Genomic DNA, 15,468 nt, shown 5'->3' with positions numbered 1-15,468 from the left:
ACAGCCGTATATATAAAACTATATAAACGTCACGATTATCCAATGAAAAGCGACGTTACAAACGTGCAGTATTATAATGTAAGTTATAAAAATTGGTGACAGGTTATATGACCCTATATAAACGGTTATTCAGAAATATAACCCGAGCCGATATTGCAAACAACCCTTTATAGACATGTCATATAACATGTGAGGAATATTTATAACGAATCTATTATACAGCAAACTTCCTTCATTTTTTTTAAGAAAATAGAGATTTATTCATAAATTGACGACAGCTGTGTATATAAAACTTTATAATACTGCACGTTTGTAACGTCGCTTTTCATTGGATAATCGTGACGTTTATTTTATTAGTTATAAAGATTGTTGACAGGTTATATGGCCCTCTATAAACGGCTGTTTGTAAATATAACCCGAGCTGTTAATTGTCGTTAATATACTCTAAGGCTAGAATGAACAATAACGTTAATTACGACTTAAGTCTTCATTATTCCTGAGGGATCATCCCGTATCCAGATTTATTCTTCACAACAGCAGGTATCAAGTGCCGAGTTGCTCTTTACATCCCTTCAGTGTTGTTCATATTTTTCTGGTTCGTCGGGATCATTGATACCGTTGAAGATTGCATACCGCTTAAGCCGGTGCTAGTGGGGCGGAAGAATTGGTGCACATAAATTTACGTTATCTCATATGAACAGACTCAACCAAACCGAATATGCTATTTTTCATTTAATATTGTTGTTTCATTGCTTCTGAGGGATACCCCTTATTTCCACATTTTTAACATAGATTGTAAATAATATGTTTATAATATCTTTTATAATATGCTGAATGTGTATTTTGAATTTATTAAAAGGACATCGTGCCTCCAAAATAAATAACATTCTCCTTCTCTACGAAGGAGAAAACATGTGTTTAGTAATTCTATTTCTCAAAAATGGATTTAACGGACATTAAATTCTTATACCAGGAAGTAAAAAGCACTGAATATGAAATAATCTGTTACAAAGGTAGAAGATAGTAAACAAATTTGCATTTTGACTCCCATACAAAATACATAAATCACTATATCTGTCGTGACAGGGCACTAATACATTAAAGTATTTCGAGGAAGGAAAATGATAGCATTTTGGGGGCTTATGTACATGTACCACCTTGTCTCATGTTTTATTATTTAAAACACATTGCAACAGCCTTCAGACCAATTTAATTTAATGAATACTAGCTAATTTAGTGTAATCATTTGCATGTACAGTCAATTGAAAAGACTAATTAAAAGTAAGCCGATTTACCATAGTTAATGTGTTATGATTAATTTGAAATACTACAATCATATTGCGCATTGATAACAACATATTAATGACTCTGAAACACTTTGATTTGTTAAAAGTATTACATTATGTAATATTGAATGCCGCATGAATAAAAACTTGTACCGTGTCCTTGTTGTCGTTATAAACATATCAAATTTCAAAACTTGAAAGTCCCGTTGCGCAACACGTTAATGTTAACTGCAGTCAACATGGTCAAAAGCCGCGGACAAGGAACCGTATTTCAATTAAGTTCCGGATTTTATTGGGTTCGGTTCTCATTTAGAAAATAGTCTAGCTGTTAACTTTTATGTTCTGTTCTTGGAGCATCGATCTTCTGCCAGGGCATTGTAATAAGGTTTCCGGATTAAACTAAAACATTATATACAGAAAAGATTATCAGTCGTTGAAAACCTGGTTTAAACGTCGATAGGTATTTGTTTAGTGTTCTTTTATTGCAAAAATATTGACAATCCTTAGTTCTGACCTGGGAGATTGGCATCTTAATTCCCAGAAAAGGATACATATTCATTTCGGTTTGCTTGGAAAAATAAAAAATAAAAATATTATAAAAGAATCGGGAATGGATAAAACACATGCTATCTTTACTAACAAATCCAAATCCACTAAAATACAACCAACAACTTTCCTATTGAAACATAAAATATTTCGTAATACTTTCATTTTAACCCATTGTCAGCAATATCTCTCTTTTTCTTTGTTCATACACTTATAGTCATCCCATTGCCTAATAGGAATCGCCTACATAGAAAACATTGGAAACTATATGGTAGTTTGTTTGTTTATTTCTTTCATTTTCGTTGATTTAGCGGAAGTCATGGTTAAAACAGACATACTCCGACCGAAAAATGAGTCGTTTCTGAATTCGATGAATGCCAATGATACGACGGCTGTTATTAATTTATATTTATTGACTTTTTCAAAGGGACTAAATTGACTTATTGTTTTGTGGGACTGATAATATTCTACAGCTAATTATCGTATACAATTATATGGTCAAAAATGCTGGACAAGACTATTCCAGCTATGTTACAAATTCAATCTTAAACGATAAAACATTTAATTTATAAAAGCTATCTCAAATGTATCGACTATAACAAGTTTTTTTTTTTAAATTTTATAATTCGTTATACAGTACAAGCAAAGCCAGGGTGCCACTAGTTTTAGTAAAGTCCTTTCAAAATCTACGAATTTTAATAAAACTATCTACTGTTTTAAGCAGGCGACGAATATACAAAATTATAAAAAAAAACTCTGTATTTTAGACTATATATGCTTTTAATTTAATTGATATTTCTGCATAGTGTAATATAAGTTGCAGGATAAAATAATTATAATATTTTATCACGGTTATTGCAAGTAAATGTGATTCCATTTGACGACATATTACCAGCGAATCAAGGGTTTTTTCGTCCTTCATTGATTTCGGAACACACCGTCTTTGATTCACGTGCTAAATAGGGCCGATTGAATTTAGCTGGTTCCATGGCTTCGCTGGTTTACAGTACTTTCAGTGCTTTGATCGTGCATTATCATTATACTATACATGTATGTAGATTAGCAGAATTATGTAAAACCATGCTTTGATTGTGTTCATTAATATAACTATCACGTTTCACTACTGTCTAACATGTTTAAGATGTCTTTGTATATCTCAAGATTTTCATCAAGGAGTTCATTTGTCTCAACAGCCTTTAAGAAATTAATATAACTGTCCGGTAATTTATTTTGAGTCGCTCCTTTTATTATCACATCCATGTACATGGGTGACGGACGGTTTTGAGGCCCTTCGTCCAAAAACTCGCTTGCCGGAAGTTGGTAAGTTCTACATGTATACTGTTTCCCGGCAAGTGTATTTATTGTCACGTCTTTAGCATCATAAACCAGTTCTTGTCTGAAAAATCAATAGTGACAACCTAATTTAAGGAAAAGAACACGAAAAAGCCAGGCAAACATCCACCACAATTTGACAAAGACTTAAAATACTGACAGGTCTGTATATTCTACGTATTGAACATTTCAAATTCAACATTGAAGGCATACTAGTCAATGTAATGTTAATGTGTATGGTCCAATGAATTAAGTACTTACTTAATTAATAGTTTAAAGCAGCATGCCTCAAGATTCATGATATTTCCTTGAAAATTTTGAAAATGTATTTAAAAGCATGATATTGTCAAGTAACCAAAAGGAAACAATTTACACATTATCAATGGCACTTGCAACCCACGTAAATTACCAAGAAAGAGGTAACAATATGCAAAAATAGCCCTTACTGCGTTAGTAACGCAGTAGAAATACATTTTTGTATATTGTTATAAGAAGCTATACAATTCGTCATTAACTGCACAAAACATGTAAATTATTACTTGAATCTTCAATGTTTTTACTTTTTCTAAAATATTAGTACATTTTTCTCAAGTTTGATTTAATTGACATACTTTGGCTCATCTGGAGGCATGCTGCTTTAAAATACATGTAATTGTATCAATAACATCTACAATCAAATCTAGAATATGCCATACCCGAGTCACTTGTGAACAAAACATGAAAAGTTTGTTTGATATTTGGAGCTGAAAAGGTTTAAAATCAAAACATAATCCAAAAAAATATCAGAAATATTGTAACATATTTTTTTGCCTTAGTTTACATATAACTGTACCTGTCCAGTGTTTGAAGATGCTCATTTCCCAGCCTCCATACGCAGCCCCAGACAGAAGACGACGGATCTTCCCGAATACTGGCTGCTCCACCCCTCCATCGCATAATCTCTGGTTTCATGCCTAAAGAGCTGAATGCTAGAGTGTGTTCCTTGTGTTGAGAGAGAGACAAAATCATTTTGTTATTTTCAACATGACCCTAATGTAAATTATTGCTTACAATGAATATTTTTCTCTGTTCTATCGTGTATATATCTTCTACACTTATATGATGCAAAACACACACACACTTTTCCCATTTATAATAATCACTGTCGAGTAAACTAACAAGGACCATATGAAACCAGGTTTTGTAATCGGGAGGTGCTCGAACCACTGCCTATGACTAGAGAAAGAAAGGCTCGAACCCGACCACGACCTATGAATAGCGAGAGGGGAGCGGGACACCACAACTGCCATAGCCAGCCGATCCAAAGACTCGTGTAACAGAACATTTCTAACGCAGTGCAAACTAATTGAAATTTTCTACAAAAAAGAAAATGAATAAAAAATGAAAAAAAAGAAAAACTAGATAAAAAATAAATATAAAAAATCGTTATATCTAGCAAACAAACAAAATTTAGCACTTACTTTAAGCTCCCCAACAGCAACGAATGTGGCGCTGGGGTTATCTAACTGTATCCTCTGTTTTAATAAATTGCTGCCATAAGCGAAATACAAGAACGTCATTGTTTACAATTTGTAGAATCCGGCCTAATAAATATATACTTGATTTATATAAATCTTTAACACTTAAGAATGTTTGAACAATATATATACATACTATACAGTGATCGCTAATCCAATGCAGAATATGAACTGAACTACTTTGATAAAAGTTTAACTTTCATACTACATTTTGTACTGTAATAATTGTATTTTGCAACTTTGATCTATAACTACATACACGTTTTGATATTTATTCCTTGTTATGTTTAATAAGTACACGAAATATACACGCCAATACTTTTTATATATGATTAATTAAATATGCATGTATGTAAGGTAATTAGCACTATAAACAAATGTTACAAACTGGTAGACCTGCAAAAACTTATATGTACATTTTAGCATTTTATCTTATCTCTCTTTAACCTACATGTTTATAAATATATATTTGTCGGAAACCAAATATGGCAGTTAATACATGTATATGGTACATGTTCTATTTAATGACACCAGAGTAGATATCACGAAACTATTTAGATGTATATGCAAGCCGCATATGTTGACATATCTGTAGTTAGAATTTGTTCACGAAATTGAAAAGTTCACTTAATACATAAAGAACCAATCTGGTCTGATATTATATATAACCTATGTAATATAATAATTATTACACAACACACGACTGCAAATGTTATATGCTTAAAATAGTTTAAATGTACCACTATTAGTAGTATTTATGTTATTAAAGTTAATCTGGCTAATGACCAACTAGAGTGTTAGACTTTATACAATACTAATTAAAGCCCGTCGCGACAAATCGTTTTCGATATGTTCAATACATAACATGAATTATATCAGAAACTGAAATAGTGCTGTTTTAAAGCAATTTATTACAATGATCCTTAGAATTACTAAATGAAGTTGGGCCTATCTATGAGCTATATTGCCTACACTCTGTTATAAAACACAATAAAATTAATGTTAGAAACATATTTCTTTTCTCTTGAAGTGGACAAAACTGTACTTAAGGATGCCCTGCTGATCACTCGCAGGACTGAAACAGATTTTACAATTTTTATAGGTCTATAAAGTGAAAAAATCCCCTTATCATTTATGAGACACCCTGCTCAATTAATTTCCCGTGTAACGATGCGAACAAACAGCGGAGAATTAAGGCAATTACTGCTACAGTACAGATAAATGCGTTAAAATTTTCCAGTAATTGCGAGTTCTATAATATAGTTATTTCGTCCTGTTGCCCACTTACTTATCAAATAATGTTCCGACCAAGGTCCGCGGACGATAGGTCTATATATCTGGTCATTAATATTACGGGGACGATAGGTCTATATATCTGGTCATTAAATGTTCCGCGGAGGACAGGACTATATATCTGGACATTAAATGTTCCGCGGACGACAGTTCTATATATCTGGACCTTAAATGTTCCGCGGACGCCAGGTCTATATATCTGGTCATTAAATGTTCCACGGACGACAGGACTATATATCCGGTCATTAAATGTTCTGCGGACAATACGTATAAATATCTGGTTATTAAATAGTCTGCGGACGACAGGTCTGCATATCCGGTCATTAAATGTTTCCCGAACGACAGGTCTATATATCTGGTCAGTAATTGTTCCGCGGACGACAGGTCTATATATCTGCATGGTCAGTAATTGTTCAGCGGACGACGGGTCTATATATCTGGTAAGTAATTGTTCCGCGGACGACAGGTCTATATATCTTGTCAGTAAATGTCCCGGGGACGACAGGTCTATATATCTGGTCATTAAATGTTCCGCGAACGACGGGTCTATATATCTATAGTCATTAAATTTCCTCCGACCAAAGTGAGCGGTTGTCAAAACAAGACAATGTAATCTTGATTTGTTAACATTGGATTGACAAGTGGTGTTCTCATCAATAGTCGTAAAGATCAATTCATTTTAATAGACCTTGAATGCACAGAATATTTCTACAAGATTCCTTTTTAATTTTATGATAAATGTTAAAATAGATGGGACAGAAAGATTCTAATCGTTTAAAACCTTTTTATTGACCAAGTTTCGATTGTAAAAAGTGCCATTAATTCAGATCCGAATGTCTTGTCAATTTTTTAAATAAATAGTTAATGCAACCAATTGTTTCAGTCTTTTGTTCAATAAAGAAGTAGCTCTGCATGGACTCCTGAAGTGCACATCCCATGGCGGACCAAAATTCTCATATGTCACTTGTGACACAGAAAATTGATTTTCTTTTTTATATTTGCACGACGGTTTTGTTTTTAGTTTTTTTACTCAATGTATATTGGTATATTGATGCTAAAAGCAATAATCTACTAACGTACATGACAGCTTAACATTTTAGTCAATAGAGCATGCTTTATTTGTTGGCTCTTTATATGTTCTTATAGATATTTCGCGATTTTCACATTTTTAACCACTATTGTAAAATGGCAGCCATTTTGGGGGTCAATATTATACAATTATTGACTAGTGTGCCATTGAATATGATGTGATATTCACCGGCAGATGACATATTGACCGAGGCGATAGCGGAGGTCAATATGGCTTTCTGCTGGTTAATATCGCCATCATATTAAATGACACGCTTGTCAATAATTGTTTCTTACATGAATAGGCTATACAAATTTAAAAAAAGATCACAAAAAGCACAACTTTATACAAGTACTATTTTTGTCTGTTTCGTTGAAGCGCGGGAAAAAAGGCGCACGTGAAAGTCGTGCAACAACTACGCGAACGCTGCGCATACAAAAGTAATTCAAGTTTATACGCATCACTACGGTGAAACTATAATTGTAAAGTAATGATATTTTAATCGAGAAACAAAATACAACAATATTTTCTTAATAAGCAGGCGTTATTAACAGTCTTCGATATATGGTCATTGAATATGCGTCTCAATCTATTTTTAGACTGGGAAAATCCAATTTAGCCAGTGTATATGATTATACACAAGTGAATCTGATTCTATAAAAAGTTCTGTTGACTACTGTTTGAACCGATGAGATTGCAGCTATATTTATATCATATAATAATCCATAATAATGTAATTGACAAAATATGAAAAAAATCAATATAATAATAAACAACAAATTAATGTAAATAATCAAATTCTTTAACACATATGAAAGAAAGTATTATTTAAGTATCAATATGTAAAATATTTGTATCGGTGTTCATGAAAATGATGTATAGCTTCCTCCAAAGTCCCTGTCGGGATTCGAACCCACAGCGGTGAGGGTATTACCTTTATGTGTAAATAACAACTTAAACAGTTTTTGATAAAATTTGTTTTATTTAAAGGTACATTATTCCTCAGAAATGAATAAATTGTTTTAGAAAGGTGAACATGCGTTTTATATGTGTTCTATAACGTGTTCAAAATTGGTTTTAGAGCACTTCAGGTGTTACCTGTAATCAGGTGACGAAATGTTCGCTGAATGTAAATCTATTTGTCATGAAAGTAACAAACTTTAAACAAAGTTGTATTTTGTCTTCCATTCAAAAAATACTATATCACTATATTAACAAATTGCACTTATGGCAACAGGAGCAAAGATGGTTAAGTTAATTGGCTAAGAAGTAACTTTTTGGAAACTTTAATACGACCGTCACAAAAATAATGTTGGGCCTTTAAATGACACAGATTTACGTTTTTATTGTACATAATAATTGCACTTGTATCTTTATATTGTTTCGAGTTTTACGAAGAGAAGACGCCCAAATGCAATTATATAGGTATGTGATATTGCTCACTGGAATATAGGCAATTGGTATATTTTAGGAGATGATTAGAGAAATATTTTCACTGAAAAGTTAGTCATACAGTTATTATTATCATGTATTTACGGTGGCATAAAAGTGACATTTGCAAATTTTATTTGTTTTATTTTTTTGTTTTTCATACTTATTTTGTTTGTTTTTCATACGTATCTTTTAAGTCTTTTTGTACATATTTTATTTTTGTTTTTCGTACATATTTTTATTCAATCAAAACACCCGTTACATTTCATAACAGCCCATATTTGAAAAAGGGGTTTGAATAATTACGCCATTTGAAAACATGACGCCATTTGCAAAGTAGATGTTTGGATAAAAACACCATTTTCAAACACTTCGCCATTTGTAATAAAATAATATATGTATGCAAAACTAAAATAAAATATGTACGAAAAAAAAATAATATATATACGAAAAACATTTTTTTTTGCAAAGGTCACTTTTATGCCACCGTATGTATTGCTTCAAACATTATAATTTATTGTTTTTTGTATTATTTATTGTCAACACAATTTTAGTTTATGTTATGTTGAATACAATGTACAATACAACTTCATGTACATGTATTCATTTAATATTGTTAAATAGCCTATAGCGATATAACTTTTTGTGGCGTCAGAGGGTAACAATCCGTAACGTCAGATGACAACATCATTTTTCGATCCGCCGACGCTACTAAACACGCTACTGGGTGCCGAGATCTAGATATGATTATTTAGTTTGAAATGTCTTTTTTGATTTGTTAGGTATGATGAAAATATCACATTCCACTGAGGGTGATACGACAAAATGTTCAACAATGACAACATAATGCCATCATTGGCTAATGCCTCGGCTGACGACACTTATCTCGGTAGAACATTTACTTCTATCAGCCATAGGCCTATCAATATCATAGTATGCATCAAATGGCATTGGTTTTCAGGCTTAACAAACATTCCCGCTCATTTGATAAATATAAACGCGAATTAACACTTCCCTTGCTAAATGTCTTAAATGGACTTGTCCATCATTTTAATGTGGACAAAAAATACAGCATGGGTATGCCGGCTGCGGCTAATCTTGGTCTCCATAGCTGAAAGGGGTAGAATCTGCCGACAGCAGGCACACGGTTAAGGATGCACTTCGAAGCCAGAATTAGCTGCATATTTTAAATGATAACATCGCTTTTAGTACTTTAAGCACGTATTTGGTAGGTGAATAACTTGAAATACAAAACATGTTAGCCAAAAATATTGTGACAAACGAAAACAATGAAGAAATACTTGAATTTCAGTTATAAATTTACCAAATATTTGGGAAATACTTTGGCATTCACATAACGGGGGCGTGATAATACGCCATTTCGTATGCTCATTACACTTTTTATTATCCCTCATGTACAAACTCAATCAAACCGAGTCTGCAATTCTTACTCGCGACCCTGAATAAAAATATATTTTATCTCTTATCTTACTTCTCATGTCAAAGTACACGCAGCAGAAAAAACATCGACGATAAAAGGGGTTTTATGAGTAATTAAGCGTCGTCTTTATTTTACATTTGTTGCCCAGTAACACTATACTTTCGATACAGACAAAATTACAAATACATTAAAGGGCTTTAATTTAATACGTTATTCAAATTTTACTCCGAACAAAGGAGGCTGACAACATCTCTGCATATCCACTGATATCTGGCCGTCAAAGTAGACAATGCAATCTCAATTCAATGCTAGTGATTTGTTTGTTATCTCTTTCATCATCCATTCGTTTTAAACATAGCTTTATCCTTAAATACTCAGAATGTTTGTTTTAGAAGGTTTCAATTTAGAGTTTTAAATTGTTAAACAGATTTAACAGAACGATTCTAATTAAGTGCGTCGAATGATTTTATTTCATCGGTAAAGCAGCGTGATAACTGCAATTATTACCTTGTTCAAACAACATGAAGCGTTTCTTCTGAGGGCTTTGGAAATGGCCCAGTTTTGATTGTAAACAGCAAAATCATTTCCGCTAAACTCTTCAAAATCCTATAAATCTTCTTCCATTATTAAGAATCCTACTTATTCGTCGCGTTAGAAGAACAGAAATAGAATTACCATAATGCAATGCGATACATTTCCGGTCTTCCGATCAATTTTAACTTGGCGGATTGTTTTCTTTTGTTGAATTAAATAGCGAAATATGACTTTCAAGTACAGTCTTCAACAATTCTATAGATGTTCCTGTCATTGATAAACAGGAAGGACATAAATATATCATAATAGAGCCTCTCATTACGAGGAAAGGTGCAAGATGTCAATTGTGACACATGAACGTGACTTTGTTCTTTATTTCCGGAAGGCGGTTCTGTTTTACTAAATGCATAGCGATGTGGAAAGTTATAAACAACTAATGAACACGACAAACGAACATGACATAATGTTTTCAATACTTTTTAAGCAAAAGAAACAGATCTGCTGACAAGCGCTTTGGAACCAGGTCGTTGTAGTAGTTCAATCATGGTTATTTCAATATAATTTTACATCTTTAAAAACATAAATAACCACAAAAGCATTTTGTTATTGTGTTGATTCTATTCTAAAAAGAAAACGGAAGACACGACAAAAGTTTCATTTGTTTTTGAAAAGTTAAAAAGAAAAATGAGTTTCAAATTTTTATGGTACATTATAATTTTAGTGACACCATTGCCTTCGTATTGTGTCGAGTTTTACGTGTATACCGAAACGGAATCCCTCAACCATGGCAATGGATCTGTGAACATTTTGGAAGTGATCGCGAAAAGTAGTCCGTTAACCTGCTGGCGGAGTTGTCACAGAAACCCAAAATGCTCCGCATATTTTGAAAATGATTTGACGAAAGAGTGTCGCCTTGTGTCCGACAACGTAACAGGAATATCCGGGGACGTAACCGATAATAATGTCAACGGAGAAGTCGGCTGGAAATACATAGGTATGTTTCATTTTTCTTCTGGAAAATATATGCCAAACATGTCTTATGTGCTAAGATATTTTAATGCAAGCTTTTAAAAGCGGTGTTACGTTTATATAAATCTCTGTATTTGTGAATTGACTTAATTCCGTGGACATGAAATTTCGTGTTTTTTGTCTTTTTTTCCCCCTCTCCCTATCTCTTTTCTTTTTAATTTGTGCGTTGTATACATTAGACGAAATGAATTAGTTTCCTCAAGATTCATGCGAATTTTCAAGAAAAAACTTTATAATACAAAATGTATATAAAAAGGTCAACAAAGAAAATAATATACACGTTGTAAACGGCACTTAAGGGTGTTGGAGCGTTTACAGTTTACGGTAGTTTAGTCCAAATGTCGTAAAAGTTTTTTTTTAGTTTGTGATATATTTTATCGATACTATTAGACAGTTTACGAATATTACCAAACATAGATCAGAACATGGAAAGATAGCCCACACAGCGTAAGTCACGCAGAAAAAATATGGTAATATATATACTGCAAAATCAATCATTTCTTGCATACGACATAATTTATTCATTATTTTTAAATGGTGGATATCTTTACTTTTCTTTAAAAACATTTTTCTATAGGTCATCACGAACATGCAGCTTTTAAATTCGTGGAGTGATTCATACGCGAAATAACACGAAAATAAATGTCCTACGAATAATGATTTCGTGTTTTTGTTGTTGTTTTTTTATACTTAAGTAAAGTAAGTAAATATGTCTCACATGAAAATAAAGATATTTTTTATTTGCGTTATTTGCTCTTTTTATACATGTAAAAAAGTAAGATATAATGCATTTACTCGTATTAAAAATCCCTGAAAATGAACATGCTACCCCCACCCCTTCCATGACGAAAACTAAACTAATGTAACAGTTGTTATTTCTTCACAGTCATATTATAATATTCATGATAATAAAATTCTACTTCATTAGTGATCAATTTATGAATATTCCCTAATTTCAATTTCAAGCAATAGGCTGGATTCGTTGGCAACGCACATCACATCCCACACTCGCCATGCCCCTGAAACCTGGTAGTGCATTGGAGCATCAGGATGTTTAATTTGAAAAAAAGAGAAATATTTGAGCCGCGTATAACAAAACTAACATAGTGCGTTTGCGACCAGCATGGATCCGGACCAGCCTGCGCATCCGCGCAGTCTGATCAGGATCCATGCTGTTCGCTTACTTACCCTATTACAAGTAGAGTAACTGATAGCGAACAGCATGGATCCTGATCAGACTGCGCCGATGCGCAGTCTGGATTGGATCCATGCTGGTCGCAAACGCACCATGTTGGTTTTGTCATGGTGCGACTCATTTGTTTTTTGTTATTTTTTTACTCTTTAATTCAGTGAAGTCCATGAAACAGCCGTCGTGCCCTACATCTCTTGGGTTTCATTTTTATCAAGATACAAATATGTGCTTCAAAATGTTATCCGACACGAAAGTAAGCAGAGATACTGCGACAGAGCTTTGTGAATCAATTGGTGGACGTATTCTAAGAATACAGAACGACAAACAACACGCCACTGCTGTCGCTTTCATGGGTATGTATTGTATATTGATAAATACAAGTGTTTATCAGCGTGTACTTTGACAACCAATATCGTAGCAGGTATATGAAAATATTTGATTCACAGACATTTCATTTTCAAACTGTAAGGTACATTAATCACGATGGCACATTGCATCCGTCCAATGATAAGTAAAGTTGTAATACAGTCGAACTTGGTTGACTCGAACTCGAGGGCCAGAGCAAATTTGTTCGATAAATCAGTAGTTCGAGCCAGCCGAAGTTGAAGTTTTATCCTCTAAAATTAGATCAAGCTGTAGCTGAGGACGTAGGTTTGAGGGTTATCCAGGTTATATTGGTCGAATAAAAGATATGTCTTCATAATTCTGTTTGTGCGTCAGATCGTTAAATGTTTGTCTAAACATGAAAAATGTTTGCCAAGAAAATACATACCGGTGTTCAAATCAGTATTAACGGTACTCTATGTTAATCTTATATTCGTGCATATTGTTTATTTCCAAACTTGTTGAACGATCTCCCACCTAGTGATCTCCCCTTACAGGATTAGATTTCTGCCATTATATGATTATCTTTTAAATTTTGATATTTATTATAATGCCGCTATTTATAACAGATAAAACAATTGTTCAACGATATCTGTGGCGTATCCGCCATCTTAACACAATCATGTGATAAAACCATCAGCACGTGATTTGTGTGAAGCCCTAACATAGAGGTGGTCAATTGCAGAAAATTGTCAGTTGTTGTACGATAAAATGTCTTTATTACAATTTAGATTCTACAATTATACTTCACTCAAATAATACATTTTTTCTAATTGTTTTTTTTTTAGAAAAGTTCCACAAAGAAGAAAATGTTATCATAGACGGATATCGAAACGATCCGAGCGGATCCGACTGGAAATTTAGTAATGGTGTACCGATGACATACTTCAAATGGGCTGAAAGCCAACCGGAAACTGGCAAGCCCGCAATAAAACTGGATAAAAATAAGAACTTTGACTGGTCACCTTCATCGAATATGGATAAATTTTACCTCTGTGAAGTACCTTTAAATGATATATAAACATTTGAAACGTTTCAGAATGATGGTATATATAAATAAATATGTTACGTATTTCATTAAATTCTTAGACACTACTATATATTCCCGTTTTTGTTTGTTGCAATTTAGACCATGTTTGGACCAAACGAACTTTTCAGGTCAAAATAAGACAAACGATGCGAGTTATTTGAACATTTTCATACATACATTTTGTATTTCTTTATTTCATCACGACTCTGTGTTTGATGTGTTGCACTCTTATTAAACGGTATCTTCTCATTTATTCTTATTTTCTTTTTCATATCCAGTTGGCTTTTCTCAATAGATTTCAATCTAGGGTGCTCATATATTTTTCTATACGTTACTTATTACTTATGCATATTTTGAGTAATTTGACTTTAAAATGCTATCCTACGCGGTAAACTATGTGTTTAAGGGTTATAGATATATCGAGTAGCTTGCAATCGATAATTAGTGGAATACGTGTAACAGCTTGCATTCGGAAAATGGAATATGCGGGACAGCTTGCATACGATTATAATTGAATATTAGTAGCAGATTGCCTTTGATTATAGATGAATATTCGGGGCAGCTTGCATTCGATTAACATGTAATATGTGAGCAGCTTGCATTCGATTAACATAATATGCGGGACAGCTTGCATTTGATTTGGAGCAGTTTGCATTCGATTTGGAGCAGCTTGCATTCGATAATGGAATATGCGGGACAGTTTTCATTCTGTTATAATGTAATATGCAAGCAGCTATCATTCGATTAACATGTAATATGTGAGCAGCTTGCATTCGGTTAACAGAATATGCGGAGCAGCTTGCATTTGATTTGGAGCAGCTTGCATTCGATTAACATGGAATATGCGGGACAGCTTGCATTCGACTAAATATAATGGAATGTGTAGCAAAGCATGCATTCGATTAAAATAGAAACTGAGAGGGGCCAGTGAAAACGCATCAGTATAACCGATATATCGAAACAAATGAAGCCGAATAAGACAGGACATTTCTGTATTTAAAAATTGAAAAAGGCGTAAAATATAAAGCATGAATCTCAAATGACATAATGATAGATAAGGAAAACAAATGGTCAAAACTACAAAACAATCGGTCTAGTCGACCGTGATCGGGGATATACATGTACATATATAAAATTTTAGAAAGTAATTGAACTCTTCATAGTTTAAAACACAGAGACAATTGCATCTTTTACTAAATAACATAAAACAGTTACATCTATTGTAGGAAAATAAGCCAAAGTCGGTCACTTATTAGAGAATCAGGATCGTTTTTTCCCTTTCTCGCCGTTAAGGTAAATGTATTCATTTAGGAAGGCAACGACCCGATTACATCTCCTGATAGGGACTCAAAGATCGAATAACCCAGTTTCAGGAGCCATATAA

The 15,468-nt window shown here is 33.3% G+C and overlaps 2 protein-coding genes across 2 annotated transcripts; one reads left to right on the top strand and one right to left on the bottom strand.

Moving 5' to 3' along the window:
* Nucleotides 1-2,681: 2,681 nt before the first annotated feature.
* LOC132715286 (gamma-glutamylcyclotransferase-like) lies at nt 2,682-5,147 on the bottom strand. The gene is made up of 3 exons (XM_060698276.1): nt 4,625-5,147; nt 3,997-4,145; nt 2,682-3,228 (listed from the first exon to the last, which is right to left on the bottom strand). The coding sequence occupies exons 1-3, from the start codon at nt 4,721-4,723 to the stop codon at nt 2,943-2,945; spliced, it is 534 nt and encodes a 177-aa protein (XP_060554259.1). The 5' UTR covers nt 4,724-5,147; the 3' UTR covers nt 2,682-2,942.
* A 5,544-nt stretch (nt 5,148-10,691) lies between these two features.
* Nucleotides 10,692-14,458, top strand: LOC132715280 (uncharacterized). Its single transcript, XM_060698269.1, has 3 exons — nt 10,692-11,443; nt 12,829-13,023; nt 13,843-14,458. Exons 1-3 carry the CDS (start codon nt 11,134-11,136, stop codon nt 14,073-14,075), a joined length of 738 nt encoding a protein of 245 aa, XP_060554252.1. The 5' UTR covers nt 10,692-11,133; the 3' UTR covers nt 14,076-14,458.
* The last annotated feature ends 1,010 nt before the right edge of the window (nt 14,459-15,468 follow it).

The sequence above is a fragment of the Ruditapes philippinarum genome, unplaced genomic scaffold (genome assembly GCF_026571515.1).
Source record: "Ruditapes philippinarum isolate M1 unplaced genomic scaffold, ASM2657151v2 ctg1468_1_1_1_1, whole genome shotgun sequence".
Classification (NCBI taxonomy): Eukaryota; Metazoa; Mollusca; class Bivalvia; order Venerida; family Veneridae; genus Ruditapes; species Ruditapes philippinarum.
This window is presented reverse-complemented; position numbering and strand designations above follow the sequence as displayed.

What these genes read in the sequence shown, in the direction of transcription:
- LOC132715286 (XM_060698276.1), bottom strand. Translation starts at nt 4,723, where the DNA reads ATGACGTTCTTGTATTTCGCTTATGGCAGCAATTTATTAAAACAGAGG. An exon ending in TTGCTGTTGGGGAGCTTAAA is followed by an intron (nt 4,146 to 4,624) that starts GTAAGTGCTAAA and finishes TCTCAACACAAG; the next exon opens with GAACACACTCTAGCATTCAG. An exon ending in CATCTTCAAACACTGGACAG is followed by an intron (nt 3,229 to 3,996) that starts GTACAGTTATAT and finishes TTGATTTTTCAG; the next exon opens with ACAAGAACTGGTTTATGATG.
- LOC132715280 (XM_060698269.1), top strand. Translation starts at nt 11,134, where the DNA reads ATGAGTTTCAAATTTTTATGGTACATTATAATTTTAGTGACACCATTG. An exon ending in AGTCGGCTGGAAATACATAG is followed by an intron (nt 11,444 to 12,828) that starts GTATGTTTCATT and finishes TCTTTAATTCAG; the next exon opens with TGAAGTCCATGAAACAGCCG. An exon ending in CACTGCTGTCGCTTTCATGG is followed by an intron (nt 13,024 to 13,842) that starts GTATGTATTGTA and finishes TTTTTTTTTTAG; the next exon opens with AAAAGTTCCACAAAGAAGAA.